The 14,440-nt window shown below is 53.2% G+C and overlaps 6 protein-coding genes across 6 annotated transcripts; 3 read left to right on the top strand and 3 right to left on the bottom strand.

Annotated features, from left to right (window-relative positions):
• Positions 1-176: 176 nt before the first annotated feature.
• Positions 177-1,916, bottom strand: J4E93_010318 (uncharacterized protein; the record flags this gene model as incomplete). Its single annotated transcript, XM_049348201.1, has 4 exons — positions 177-565; positions 628-1,789; positions 1,843-1,865; positions 1,910-1,916. 4 exons carry the CDS (start codon positions 1,914-1,916, stop codon positions 177-179), a joined length of 1,581 nt encoding a protein of 526 aa, XP_049194580.1.
• Positions 1,917-2,715: 799 nt separating this feature from the next.
• Positions 2,716-3,372, top strand: J4E93_010317 (uncharacterized protein; the record flags this gene model as incomplete). The annotated part of the gene is made up of 1 exon (XM_049348200.1): positions 2,716-3,372. The coding sequence occupies one exon, from the start codon at positions 2,716-2,718 to the stop codon at positions 3,370-3,372; it is 657 nt and encodes a 218-aa protein (XP_049194579.1).
• Positions 3,373-3,507: 135 nt separating this feature from the next.
• Positions 3,508-4,887, bottom strand: J4E93_010316 (uncharacterized protein; the record flags this gene model as incomplete). The annotated part of the gene is made up of 4 exons (XM_049348199.1): positions 3,508-3,750; positions 3,809-4,393; positions 4,495-4,657; positions 4,709-4,887. The coding sequence occupies 4 exons, from the start codon at positions 4,885-4,887 to the stop codon at positions 3,508-3,510; spliced, it is 1,170 nt and encodes a 389-aa protein (XP_049194578.1).
• Positions 4,888-5,668: 781 nt separating this feature from the next.
• Positions 5,669-8,704, bottom strand: J4E93_010315 (uncharacterized protein; the record flags this gene model as incomplete). Its single annotated transcript, XM_049348198.1, has 3 exons — positions 5,669-7,345; positions 7,393-8,562; positions 8,612-8,704. The coding sequence occupies 3 exons, from the start codon at positions 8,702-8,704 to the stop codon at positions 5,669-5,671; spliced, it is 2,940 nt and encodes a 979-aa protein (XP_049194577.1).
• A 564-nt stretch (positions 8,705-9,268) lies between these two features.
• Positions 9,269-10,761, top strand: J4E93_010314 (uncharacterized protein; the record flags this gene model as incomplete). The annotated part of the gene is made up of 4 exons (XM_049348197.1): positions 9,269-9,502; positions 9,552-9,581; positions 10,207-10,448; positions 10,500-10,761. The coding sequence occupies 4 exons, from the start codon at positions 9,269-9,271 to the stop codon at positions 10,759-10,761; spliced, it is 768 nt and encodes a 255-aa protein (XP_049194576.1).
• A 1,639-nt stretch (positions 10,762-12,400) lies between these two features.
• Positions 12,401-14,128, top strand: ALTA10 (Aldehyde dehydrogenase; the record flags this gene model as incomplete). The annotated part of the gene is made up of 5 exons (XM_049348196.1): positions 12,401-12,459; positions 12,538-12,940; positions 12,990-13,579; positions 13,634-13,965; positions 14,019-14,128. The coding sequence occupies 5 exons, from the start codon at positions 12,401-12,403 to the stop codon at positions 14,126-14,128; spliced, it is 1,494 nt and encodes a 497-aa protein (XP_049194575.1).
• Between the last annotated feature and the right edge of the window lie 312 nt (positions 14,129-14,440).

Raw genomic sequence — 14,440 nt, 5'->3', positions numbered from 1 at the left:
GGTGAAGTGAGTGAATCACAGGCAGGCGAGAGAACAGACAGTATTGCTAGCGCGCGCGAACCCATGCTCCGACGAGACATGATCTAATCCCCAGATCAATGCTCTAGGACGCCTACATCACAACAAAATCCTCCGGAACTACACCCACGAAGTCGATGTCGTCGCCACGCTATGCTTCACTCCTTATACAACTCCGCCGTCCTCACCCTCCCCTCCTCCAAAACCGCCTCCACCATCTCCCCATCCCTCGGAACAAGCCTGACGCCAAAGTCTCTCGGTATAGCCACCAGCGCACTCTTGATAGCATTGTAATCCACGTAATCAGTATTCGGCGGATTCGTCACACTAGCCTCGATCTTGTACAGGCTGAGCAAACGAAACAGCGCAGCGTAGATGAGCTTGCTTGCTATCAAAGCACCAGGACAGGATCGGGAGCCAGCGCCGAAGGAGAGGTGAGGGGGGTTGACGTGGGAAGTCGGTGTGTGGAGGGAAGATGGGGAGGTGGGGGGTGTGAGCCAGCGTTCGGGGTTGAAGGTTGCGGCGGTGGGACCGAAGTAGTCGGTGTCTGCGAGCTGTCAGTCTTCTGTGAAAGGATCATGGGTTTAGTGCAGTGGAAGAGAGGCCTACCGTGATTTCCAGCTTGAGCGTTGATCAACACCATCGTCCCTTTCGGTATGACAGCGTCTCCCCACCTTACCTCGTTCATTGTCTTGCGCGGTAGACTCATGTTACTGACTGTATAGTACCTTCCCGCCTCTTTCACAATCGCGTTCAGATAGGGCACAGTTTCCTTCTCAAAGTCTGTTGCCCACGCTTGTTTCAACGCCGCATCGTCCGGGTACATCTTGCGTATCTCGGCATACGCGCGCTCTTGGTAGATCTGGCCTTCGGGTGTAGACAGAGAACCGATGCAGGATACTAGCGTGCCTGGTATTGTTTCAAAGCCTCCAGATACCAGAGATAGACAGATGGAGCTCACTTCGACACCTGTGAGGCGGGTTTCTTCGTCTTTGAGGATGGCGGCGCTGATGCACGGCTTCTCAGTGCCGTTCTTGATCATCTCGCGGACCTTGTCTAGAAGCTCGTTGAGATACTTGTCTCGTCGCTCGCGTAGTTCTTTCGAGCGCCGATTTTTTTCGTTGTTGGGGAGGTATCGCAGGATAGGGACGTAATCTTGGTAGTTCTCTGAAGCAGAGCGAAGGAGCGAGATGGCTGAGCCGACTTCGAGAATCTCGCGAAGAAGATCATCGTAGACTGCGTCCATGCGGATACCGTAGCATAATGTGAGGGTTGTGTTAAGGGCATAGCGCTGGATGTACGGTCGGAAGCTGACTTCGACCTCCCCACTCTTGCTGTCGCGGCAGAGATCTCGAGCTATACAGTAGGATTCCAAGTCGAACATGTCATAGTAATTCTTCATCATGCCTTTACTCAAGGTCGTCGATGCAGCCTTGCGTTTGTTCCGACAGCTCTCGTCCCATGGCGAGCTTCCGATAGTGAAACCTTGTGTCGATGAAATCAAGCCATGGAAGGTATACAGTTTCGGTCGATCAATCAGGCCTTGCGAGTTCGAGACCAGGATTTTCTTGCAGTCTTCAAAGGAGTTGACGATTAAAGCGCGCGTGTTGCCAAGTCGAATCTGGAAGACCGAGTTGCCATACTGCCGCCACCACTTCTCGCATACTGTAGCATGGTCGTCGCCGAGCTGGGTGAGGTGGCCTGTAACTGGAAGAGCACCTGGTATTTCTGGTATGCCGCGGATGTAGGGGATGTCAGTGCGAGTCAGTATCTAAGTAGTTGTCAACATCGCTGATCATAGCTGGGTTCAGTCGACATAAATACCTTGTACGTTACAAACACAATAGCTGCAACAATTGAAACCACTACTATATGACCAGAAGGCATATACCTTGCATGGGGTACGATATCCGGCAGATGCTCCATATCAGAAGTTGGTTCCACAAATCCTTGGAATCAACGGCAAGGGAAGAAATTGTTAGCAAAGCAACAACACGATTACTTATAGATGCCATCGTCCAAGTGTGCGAGGGCACTACCGGCATCCAATGCTTTCATGCATGATCGCGAGGGGTGCATTCGGAACCGTTCCGAAGATAACGGGCTGCTTATCAGTACAACTCCCACCTTTGAGTTCATTGGAGACCGCGCGACGCGCCGAAATCGCCTCTTAGCCAATGCAGAAGAAGCCATCATGAGCTCAATATCTCTTTCGCGTACACTTGCCGGATAAAGCTGAAAGATAGATGCAAACCTAGGAGACGCTGACTGACACCTCTGACTAAGACGGTGTACAGGGGGTACGCTGTAAATGCCAACTCAAATAGAGCAAGTAGACAGTGTACCTTAAGGTACCATTTGTAGTATCACTCATGAGAAGTGAGCTGCTTCATACGCGTGTGTGTCGTGGTAGTCAATGACGCGAGTCGAGGACGCCAAAGTCGCGTTGGTAGCTGACTAAGCCATCTCAGGCATCCTGCCGTTGCGTCATCCAACACGATCCTACGCGACTCCTCCAATTCCACGTAACCATCTTTCTGCCTGGACGCGATTACGCAGCCATGTCTGCCTTACACTCGCGGCACGCATTTCGCCAATGCTATAAAGACGCGCGATCTCGCTTTGATCATCTGCTAACACCGCATTAACCCACTCACCACAGTAACAGTTCCAACGATCCCATCCACCACCCCCAAAATGCCCATCACCGAACTCGCCCTCCTCCACCTCACCCCCGGCACCACGCTCGAATCAATCACCCTCCGCGCCAACCTCTCCCACGCGAAAACCGTCCTACAGAACTACACAAACCGCACTTTCTACTACCTGCAGCAAATCTCCGATCCGAGCTGCATCTACGTAGTGGGAGAATGGGACTCGCTAGACCAGCACTTGAACGACTTCATTCCCAGCGCAGATAACCAAGCACTGTTGGAAAGCTTGAAGGACTACATCACTGTGGATTCCAACCTTGAACATCTCGATGTGCCGAATGCGGAGCTGCCGTTGCCGAGGAGCGAGGAGGAATTGGAGAGTGCGAGGAGGGGGGAGCAGGTGTGGAGTATCACTCATTACACTATCAAGGCTGGGAAAAGAGAAGCTTTCGAAGTTCAGATCAGGGAGATGAAGGAGAAGTTGGATAGGACCTATTTTAGTGGGGAAGGCGGGATTGGAGGTGGGTGGTGTGTTGGGAAGAAGGAGGGAGAGGATGATGTGTTCGTGACGCTTTTTGCTTGGAGGACTGTTGCGGAATATGAACTGTTTGGGAAAGGGAAGGAGAGGGAGGCTTCTGCGTATACGGGGGAGTGTGTTGAGCGGAATGATGTTAAGCATGTCAGGCTTTTGGATATTTGAGACGGTCTGTATCCTGAAGTCACCCGCTCCTACACTGGCACTCAGGATGGCAACTCCAGACTATTACATCACAAAGGTTCGTGGTAGAGCATTACATTACGTTCATTAATCTCGATACATCCTCGCTGCATCTATCTACACATAGATATAGCAGAACGGTCCACCGAGCGTACTCATCGCATCCTTAATCGTGATATTCCCAAACGCATCCTGAAGCATGGGACCCAGCGTCAACGTATCATTCAGTGTACCCTTCCGGCTCGGCGGGTCATTGTTGAACGTGATAGTACCATCAACCGCATTTCTCCTGTTTTCGAGATCTTGGTTCTGCCAGATCCACCACGTGCGATCGATCTGTGCGTGGTGGAAGTAGAAGGCCTAACAACGGAGTCAGCGAATATCCCGAACAAATCGGCAATGTAAGGGGAAGACTTACAGGGTCAGCCGGCGAGTTGAAGAAGTCAGAACCAGCATCTCCTCCAACAGTGTAATGACCAGCGCTGTGAACGCCAAGGTATCCATTGGGGAAATCGCCCTGCATGCGGTTCTGGAAGGTAAGAATATCATCGCTGTTCTCAAGGAGCTCAGTGATGACCTCATCCCTCGACAAATACGCAGAGTTCTTGTTAACATCTCTGTTTATGCATCTGGGGTTATATCCCAACCCATCCGCCTGCGGATTCGCTTTGATACCCGTTACTTTCGTGGCGATGGGTCCGAGAGTCACAGTCCAGTTCGCCAAGGGTCCGGAAACGCAGCCTCCGCCGTTTCCGGGGTCGAGCTTGATGGGACAGTCTGGTGAGCCGGTTGGGACGCCGACGCAGGTGTAGTTTCGGCCGGGGACGTAGTCTCCACCGTTGGATATGCTGGTGTCGCTGCCGTCGAAGAGGGGGGATGAGGCGGGGTCTTCGTACCACCATGCCCAGTTGTAGTAGGGGAGGTAGCCTTTGTAGCCGCATTCGTTGCGGAGTAGTTGCTCGTAGGCCCAGATGTAGTAGCGGTGCCAGGATAGGAAGTTGGCCTGGAGAAGTTAGCTTGTCGTGTCGCCTGGGAGGCTGTCGTAGTCTTTTGCTATTCAAACAGTCGTTCGATGTGACGAAATATGGCTGGTTTCAGACGTACGGTTGCGTGGATAGAGTATGTCTGCTTAACGTGTGTCACGACAAAGTCGTCGAAACGGCTCCGCGCTCCGGGCGCAACGGAAGCTGGTGTAAGACCAGGCTTAGAGTGCAGACACTTGATAGCTTCAATATAGTTCCTCCTCTCCGGCTTCGTGAGCGTTGACCTTGAATGGTGTTAAATTTGCAAAGACGATTTCCAGATGCTAGCCACTCACCACTCTTTTCGTACTGATGCTGTCTCTGGAGTACATGTACCTGGGCCGGGAGAGCCGTTCTCCGCTACATAACGTTGAAGGTTTTCCAGTCCGAGTTCCGCGAGCTTGTCGTGTTCGGTGACTTTGACGGCGGTGACGCTGCTGGCAAGCGCCAGTGCTGATATACCGAACAATCTCATCTCGAAGTGATGAAGACGTTTGCGGTTGCAGATATCTGAACGCGAGGTATGAAAGAAAGCGGTGACTGAACAACGAACGTGAGACTTCAGTCCTGAAGAGACAACATCACACGAACCCTACCTTATATATCCCCTTCGCTTATAATATCTTCATCTTCGCGCCGACCCATTTTTCTGCATCCTTCTGCATGGAACTCTGTCAAATGCAGCTGTGCCGCAATGTAGATTCGAGAGTGGAGTCGCGTAGGGGCCATAACACTGCTGCTCAAATATGAATGGACGCAGCTTCGGGAGTTTGGACGAGAGGAGATGGGAGATCACTTCCCTTGCTCGCTCAACAATACTCTTTTGCAGGTGGATGCCGAAGGATCCTGGCGGGTATTTAGCCAATCTGCCGGGTTCATGGTTGGCATTGCCGACGGCACGGTGCTTGATTTGCCTTGGGTTTGATGCTGCAAGAAATCGATCTGTTCAGGCATGAAGGCAACTTGTGTGTGACTTCCATTTGTTGTCGCCAAACGGTGTTGAAAGGCGATCGAGAGCGTATGGTGAGATGGTGGGATGCCTACAGGATGCCTAGTAGTGGATCCGCGGACATGGGCGCGGGCCGGTCGCCAATGTGGCACAGGCATCGAGCCGCATCCGCGAAAGGCGTTTGATATTTACGTTAAATCGGTTGCAGAGTCAACAGAGCCTAGCTCACATGTATACCAAATCCCAAACATCAAATAATTTCTCCGTCTGTCCCGCGTTGAGACTAATTCTGTACATACCCAAGCCCCTAGTCCGCACCACCAACCCCCATAACGCCCCTCCCAAACCACTCACTAATAACCGCAAACCCATCCCTTCCTCTCTTCAGCGCATCCTGGAAAAGATCATGCCTCTCCGCGCTCTCCACCTGCGCCCTCCGAATCGCCTTGACCGTCGCATTACTCGAACTACAAATCGGACACTCCACCTCCGCATCATGCACATCCTCATCCGTACTCAAACAGCTCTGGTGGTAACTGTGCTTGCACAAGAAGTGCACAACAGGCAACTCGAGACTCTTCATGCAAACTTGGCAGCGTGAGTTTTGGAATACCGCGGGCTTGGTGTTTAGGTTTTCCAGCTCGGTCTTCTTGGTTGAAGTGTCGGCGCGGAAGGTCTCGATGTTGCGGCGGTTGGAGGCGATTTCGGCGCGCTCGCGCTCGATGGTGGTGCTGAGGTAGGCTTTTATCATGCCCATCGTTGCTACACCGTTGGTGGAGAGAGTTTGGATTACTTGGAGGGGCGCCATGAGGCCGTCTTCGTCGATCTTCTTCAAGACGGAATCGAGCTCATCGCCGGCTTCGGCAAGGATGGAGGGCGTGGAGGTGAAGTAGGCAAGCGCCGCAGGGTAAAGCGCTGGTTCCAGGGGACCGTACTTTCGAAGTGCGCGGATGGCGCCTTGCGTATCGTTGGCTGCCGTGTAGGAGCGGAAGATGTCGAAGTGAAGGCCTTGCTGTTCGCGTACAAGGATCGCGCCGTCGCGGAAGTTGGACAGGTGGGAGAGCAGCAGTACGTTAGATGTGTCTATGGGTATGTCTTTGCCTTCGACAAGCTTCTTAGCTTTGTTCTCCCACTCTTGTCGCTCGCCATCCTTCTTCGACGATGCAGTGTGTAGGTACATCTCGAACAGGGTGGTGTAAAGATCAACCTTGTCATCTTCACGTAGATCATCGGATGCGATGCAGGCCTCGAGGAAGACTATGAGCTCTTGAGGGTGGTCAACGAATGCGGAGAACGCAGTTCGCGGTTTTGGTACTTTGTACTCTGGAGCAGGCTCATCTGAGGTCGTCTCGACGATCTGGGCTTGGCTCATAGTGCTCTTCTGTTCTCCACTGGGAGGCGATGCCAACGCGTTGGTGTTCATGTATGGCAGCGGAAGTAGTGCAGCAAGGTTCTGGACAGCGCTAGAAGCTACTCCGAGACCCATACTCATACCACCGCCTCCTCCTGTTGCAGGCGTATTGGGTATGACTATAGCATCCTGCTTGGGTCGGAATGTTCCAGTGTAATAGTCGATGAATAACTGCGTCGTATCCTTGGGGAGATGCTGCAGCAGTACTGTGGCGTACTTCATGAGGTTGTAATAGGCCACCTCGGGCTCCAATCGCCATATGTAGGCCAGAGCTTCAGCGTATCGTTTCGAATCTTCGATCAGGACATCGACGACCAACTCGTGCTCGCCGTGTTTCCGAGCAAGGAAGGCCGCTTGGTCATAGTAACCCCCCTGTCGACACATCAGGATGGCTGTATCGAGGTCGAACTTCAGATCGTCCGGTGACTTGATAAACTCTTCAAGCTTCTCCACATCCTTCAACTTGGCATAGCAGTTTAACAGGAGCGTTGTATGATCTGATGTAGCTTTGTGGTGGTCGTGGAGCTCCTCGAGGTACTCAATCAAGTTATGTATCCGTTGTGTATCAAGGAACTGCATGATGTTAGCATTGATCGTATCGCGATGGCATCATTACATACCTTTCGGATGACCTGAGATGGTTCCGTGTTATCGATAGCCTTCAGATACTGCTGCATAGCTGTATCATAGTCTTGCTTCGCATACAAGTAGTCACCAAACTTCCGGAGGATGATGTTCTGTTGCGACGAGTCTAATCCGGCCTTCTGGGCCAAATTGATGGCCAAGACATATAGGTTGCGCTGGTACAATATGTCGAGCTTTTGAGCAAATGGCTTCTCATGATATCTGAAGATCTTGCCGTCGATCGTGAAGACGAATAGGTCGCCCCATTCGGAAATGACGGCCTTCACTTGCGAAGTCAACTGTTCCTGATGTGCGACAAACCTCAGCTCTGTGTTGAGCAGGGTGAAGCTCGAAGTGTTGAAGACGTCGTCGGCGGCACCGACGCCGAAAGCACGGAGAGGGTTCGACCGAGGCATCGCATTTGATTTGGGGGGTGCGACTATCGCGACATAGTCCTTGAATACGGAGATCATTTTCTTCTCACCCTCATATGTGTACGGTGGTCCACGGCCGTGCTGACCGTAGTAGTATATGGCATCGTTTCGTGCGACGACAACGTCCCGCGACGCCTTATCCACCGCCATGCAACCCACACCGCAGCCATACTCGTCAAGCGACTTGGCCGGCTGTCCTTGCCCCCTTCCAGATATTACAAGTGTCATTATACGTCCGGTCGTTGCGATATACAAGGTCGTGATGCTCCCTTCTCTGAACTCGATGCCTGTGATGGGCTCTTCTGACTCGAATACCGTCCGCTGTCGCGCGCCGCGGTCGTGTATGAGGTCACCTCGAACGACAGTGACGGCACCGTTGGCGAAACCAACTGCGAGTTGCGATAGGTCGTCGAGCGCTGCGAAAGCGGATATGGGGAACTGCTTGCGCCCGTTGTGGACGGTGAGGGTGCTCTGACATCGCGGAATGCCCGTCTTCTTTTCCAGCTTATCCAAAGCCCACACTTTCAGTACTGGCTCCCCAGAAAGGTCTTCAGCAATGGTGACGAGAAGCGAGGTGCCTTCGACCTGCTTCATGTGGGTAATTGCGCCTGCATCATGGGCCTTGAATGCGCGCACGACCTTGAAGGCCTGCGACACGATGCGGACGATGCCATCTTCGCTACCTAGGAATATGCTCTCTGAACCGGATACTATGCACGTGATGTTCCCGATCTAATGGCATTCATGAGACTTTGCACGCGCGGAGGAGGTATCGTCATACCTCGGACAGGAAGGAGCTCTCGTCGTCGGGGAGCTTGACTTGCGAGACGTCGAAGAACTTGAACTGCCACTGTTCACGCATTAGCCGGGACATTTTGTGAAGCGGAATGTGGGTGAGCCAATACGCACCGGAGTGACTGCCATACTGCTATTGCTCCATTGTCATCGCCTACTGCCTGAATGGCAGGAGCTATCGTCATTCGGGACTCCCATGGAAGCTGCGGGCAAGTGCGTCCGTGCGCGGTCCGCCAATCACCAGGCAGCAGTGCGTGGCAGTGTCGGGGCTTGGCGCGTCCCTCTGTTCTTGACTGCTGCCTCGCGCTCTCCCTTTTCTTCATCTCACTCTCACACTCCTCCCACATAATACTCCCACACCCATCTGCTCTTCATCAACAGCAGCTCCCACCACCCGCGCAACTCACTCTACATTCGCGCAAGCCCACTTTGACTCTCCTTTCACGAGTCTCACTTCCTGCGACGCGCCCTGTCATCGAACAGCGCGCCCCTTTGTCCTCAAGACCTCACCGGTTCAGTCGCGCCCATTAAAGAGACTTTCAGCCTTCGCTACTTATTTGCATCTACGTCGCCCACTCGACACGAGCGCGCCTTTCCATCAACGCCCGCTTATCCAAGTATTACCATCCCTCAACCACTCATCATGTCTTCCAACAAGATGGAGCAAAGCCTCGACGACATCCTCAAGGCTTCCAAGACCTCCCGCCGTGGCCGTGGCGCGCGCCGCTCTGGCGCTGGACGACCGGCCGCTGCTGCCGCCCCCGTAGGCGGCGTCGCCAAGTCGACCAAGCAAGGCAACAAGCAATCGAAGCCTGCGCCCACTGCTCCCGCCGCTTCTTTCGGCGGCGGCGAGACCAAGATCATGGTATCCAACTTGGTATGTTCAGTCTCGCAACCACGCCCAAACCATCACTAACATGTTGCAGCCACGGGACATTGACAACTCCCAACTCCAGGTATGTAAGACCGATGCAGGTCTTTGAGCCTACTGCAGCTTCGCTTTTGCAAGCATGAACGAACTCGATCCGACGAACCGAGACTTCCTCCTCCGCACCGGTATGGATGTTGAGCCATAGCTTGCCCAAAGTCACTCCAAGATCTGTGTTGGGCACACAAGACAGGAAGAAGACTAGCAGCATGCGAACATTCCGAGGTACCGCCGCGACGAAAGTGGGTGATCCAAGTCAACATGCTCCACTTCACTGTGTCAGCACAGACGGCAGCGCACCGGTGATATTCCCGGTAGCCTTGCAGCAACTCTAGCCCGATACAGAGCAGCGAGATGCGAAACCAATCCGTTCGGATAGCCTTTTGGCTTACAGATGGGTGTGGGCAGACACTAAAAGATTGGTTCGCAGTGTTTCAATACGTTACTCGCAACAACTGCTCTCGCGCTGAGTTTGCTTCGTCTCAGAACTTACGGTCATTGAAATCTGACCAGGACACCCACTTTCTGAGCGGTACCTTCTGACCGAGTATATGGAATCGACGACGACCCACCGCCGACGCCGGAACCTCATTGTCGATCTTGCTTTACGCGCGTGAAAACTACCCTGGTACGACGACTAATACGCCTCATAGGACTACTTTGTGAATGCTGTTGGTGTAGGTCGCCCGAAGAAGGTTCTTCTCCAGTACGATGCCCAGGGCCGCAGCGTTGGCAGCGCTACCGTCATCTTCACCAAGCATGACCAAGCTGCCAAGGCCACCTCCCACCTCAATGGCGTCAAGATTGACGGCCGCCCTGTTCGCGTCGAGATGCTCGTCAGCGCCGCCGCCCTTCCCGCCGCCACTCGCCCATCTTCGCTTGCCGATCGTGTAACGTACGTATCAAAGCTTGCTCGCAGTGTAACCAGCAACTAACAAGTTTTTAGTCAGCCGAAGAAGGACAAGCCGAAGCCGGCCACCGCTGAGAAGGCTGCTCCCGGTGCCGCTCGTGGACGTGGTCAGACCCGCGGCAAAGGAAAGGGCCGTGGTGGTCGCGAGGCCCGCCCCAAGAAGAAGACCGTCGAGGAGCTCGATGCCGAAATGGCCGACTACTTCCCTGGTGGCGAAACCAATGCTGCTGCCGGTGGCGCTGAGGTTGCACAAATCACCGCCGGCGGTGACACTGCTATGGACGACGAGATGCTCTGAGCTTCTTTCGCTTTGAGACGCTTTCCACTCACTTCACTTGTCACGGTTTAATCCAACATCCATCGGAATCGGTTCGACCCTTTGCTAGTCGGTCTGCTTCAATCTTTCTTTTCTTGGAGGCGTCATCTTTTCGGAAACTGCGTTATCACGAACGTCTACTGCTGCCAACGGAACGTCAGCATCAGACACAATTCGGCTCTTGTACACTATTCATGGACGTTTATTCACGGCTCCTAAATTGCACGCCGGGTATTTGGTAGCTTCAATCAGAATGGCTATGAATCGGAAACATGATCATGAAAACTTATCTCGTGGGCTCATCCATTGTGAAGTACCCTTGATCGAATGTTCACATACACCGACCTCCCGGATCTCTTGATATTGTGGACGGAACCCGGCCAGCGTGTTGGCTGAAATACACCGAAATGAAGAGCTGCCACATCCCTAGAGCGTGGCAATATGGCAATACTGAGGCTTGGTCGAACCCAAGACGGCAATGACATGCTGCAGAGAGACGATCATATAGAAGATCAGCGAGGCTTAGAAAGCTTGCTAGACAGTACGACTCGGTACAGCGGAATCGCTCCGTACTTTTCTCCCCGGAGGACTCCGCAACAACAAAATGTGAACTCTACTCGTGCTGACCGGGTTGGCGCTTCCCAGCGGCCCGGATCACACCACTATCTGCTCATGTGTAGCGCTCTCCGGTTGACAGCTATTCGGTCCTTGCATGCTCCTATTCGCGCCGCAGTACCCCTTCGTGCGAAGTTCTCACGCCAACGTCATTAGTTCAAATTTTGTCGCACCTTCCCCGCGATTTACTAGGTGGTGTGGAGGCCCGCGGCTACCAGGACTCTAGCTCCTGACTAGGATTTGGCTGGGTGAAAGGAGCGTTCATCCGACGCAGCTGACGGACCGGATGAGCTGAGTATCTTGCGCTCTCTCTCAATGTTTGCAATCCAGGTCGCCCACGTGCATACAGCGATTACTCTAGCTCGGGGTTGTGGATCAGTGTTATCCTCGCCATACCGGTGCTCGCTCGAAAAAGGGCCGAGCTAGCTGGGGGTACGACGATATGGTCCATAGGGCTGCCCCTTCGGCTTTAGCGTAGTGGCTCCGATGGTGGGTATGTTTTGCTTGGATACGTGTCTAGAGCTCCGAGCTTAGTCCTGCGGTATGCGTTATAGAAAGATGCTGTATCGAGATGACCACGCGCCGCAAGTGGAGAAATGCCTTTTGCGGATGCGCATCAGTTGCCAATAGGTGTCTATTCCAAATTAGAGACTCCAGTACCGCGTGTAGCAGGGTTAGCTGCGGCTTCGACGACTTCCAGAGCAGAACTGCGGGGGAGGGGTAGCTTACCACTGGCTACGAAAGCGGGGCAAGAGCTTCCGCCGTTGCATCAAGCGCCACCCGGCCATGCATCGTCGAGACACGCAATAGGCTGCAGCGCTTTCCTGAGACTGGCTCCTGATGGCCGAGGCTGTCTGGGCGATCGTGCTGTTGTCCTGTCTCGAGTGGAGATAACCTCTAGTGTCGTCATGCGGAGCTCCTGAAAGTACTTAAGATTTGCCTGTGCCTCTACCCCTCCTTCACTTCACAGCTTTGTTTTGTCCATATACCCCAATTCGCTTTCGCAATGACATCCGTAAAGCTAACAACCCCCCAAACGGGCGAGTACGAGCAGCCCACCGGACTGTAAGTCAGATATCCAGTCTCCGAAGTTCTTCGGAGACTTCGTAATGCTTCGGCATCGTCAATACTGACATCAACCAGCTTCATCAACAATGAGTTCGTAAAGGCCGTTGACGGCAAGACCTTTGAGGTCATCAACCCATCTACCGAGGAGGTCATCTGCAATGTTGCCGAGGCCACCGAGAAGGATGTTGACATTGCTGTCGCTGCCGCACGCAAGGCCTTCAACGGCCCATGGCGGAAGGAGACACCAGAGAACCGAGGAAAGCTGCTTGTCAAGCTCGCCGACCTCTTTGAGAAGAATGCCGATCTTCTCGCCTCAGTCGAGGCTCTCGACAACGGTAAGGCTTTCAGCATGGCCAGGAACGTCGATATCCCTGCCGCCGCTGGTTGCTTGAGGTACTACGGAGGATGGGCCGACAAGATTGAGGGCAAGGTCGTCGACACAGCACCCGACAGCTTCAACTACATCCGCAAGGAGCCCGTAAGTTCTACACCTTTCTATGTTCAAGTCCCGTGACTAACAACTCCAGATTGGTGTTTGCGGACAAATTATCCCATGGAACTTCCCCATTCTCATGTGGTCATGGAAGATTGGTCCCGCCATCGCCACTGGTAACACCGTTGTCATCAAGACAGCTGAGCAGACTCCTCTCTCCGCGTACGTAGCTTGCAAGCTCATCCAAGAGGCCGGTTTCCCACCAGGTGTCATCAACGTCATCACTGGTTTCGGAAAGGTCGCTGGTGCCGCCATCTCCGCCCACATGGATGTCGACAAGGTTGCCTTCACTGGTTCAACCGTCGTCGGTCGCCAAATCATGAAGGCCGCTGCTGGCTCCAACTTGAAGAAGGTCACTCTTGAGCTTGGAGGCAAGAGCCCCAACATCGTTTTCGCCGATGCCGATCTCGACGAGGCCATCCACTGGGTCAACTTCGGTATCTACTTCAACCACGGACAGGCTTGCTGCGCTGGATCGCGTATTTACGTCCAAGAAGAGATCTACGACAAGTTCATTGCCCGCTTCAAGGAGAGGGCCGCCCAGAACGCTGTCGGTGACCCATTCGCCAAGGACACCTTCCAGGGACCTCAGGTCTCGAAGCTTCAGTTTGATCGTATCATGGGGTAAGCAAGGTTATATTTTTTCAAAATTGATACCAGCGCTAACATAAATTCCAGCTACATCGAGGAGGGCAAGAAGTCCGGCGCAACCGTCGAGACCGGCGGCAACCGCCACGGCGACAAGGGCTACTTCATCGAGCCCACCATTTTCTCCAACGTGACCGAGGACATGAAGATCCAACAAGAAGAAATCTTCGGCCCCGTCTGCACAATCTCCAAGTTCAAGACAAAGGCCGACGTCATCAAGATCGGCAACAACACCACCTACGGTCTTGCCGCCGCGGTCCACACTTCCAACCTCACCACTGCCATCGAGGTTGCCAACGCGCTCCGTGCCGGAACTGTCTGGGTCAACTCTTACAACACTCTTCACTGGCAGTTGCCATTCGGTAAGTTCTGGCTGTACGAAATGCATGTAAGACATATACTGACTTCTCTGCAGGTGGTTACAAGGAGTCTGGTATTGGCCGTGAGTTGGGTGAGGCGGCGCTGGACAACTACATTCAGACTAAGACTGTTTCCATTCGTCTTGGTGATGTGCTGTTCGGTTAAGTAGGTGAAGGAGATGGGTTCGAGTGAGTACTGTGTATAGTTCAAGTAATCATGGAGAATCTGAATGAATGAACGTAAAGAACCATAACAAGCTTTCTGATATGTGAAGTGCTAAAACCTGATACGTTCCCGAGTATATCGACCTACCTATCTAGGAAACTTCTTTAGATTGCCTTACCTTCTAAATGAGTCACAGATCATCCACCCTATCTCAAGCTATGAAAACCCCCAAGACAAGAGAAAGCTTATCATCCCCACCCCACTCTCAGAACAAAACCCCCAAGACGAAACATCTCCCCTTCTCCTATATCC

The sequence above is a fragment of the Alternaria ventricosa genome (assembly GCF_023758065.1).
Source record: "Alternaria ventricosa strain BMP 2768 chromosome Unknown scaffold_29, whole genome shotgun sequence".
NCBI classification, from domain to species: Eukaryota; Fungi; Ascomycota; class Dothideomycetes; order Pleosporales; family Pleosporaceae; genus Alternaria; species Alternaria ventricosa.
This window is presented reverse-complemented; position numbering and strand designations above follow the sequence as displayed.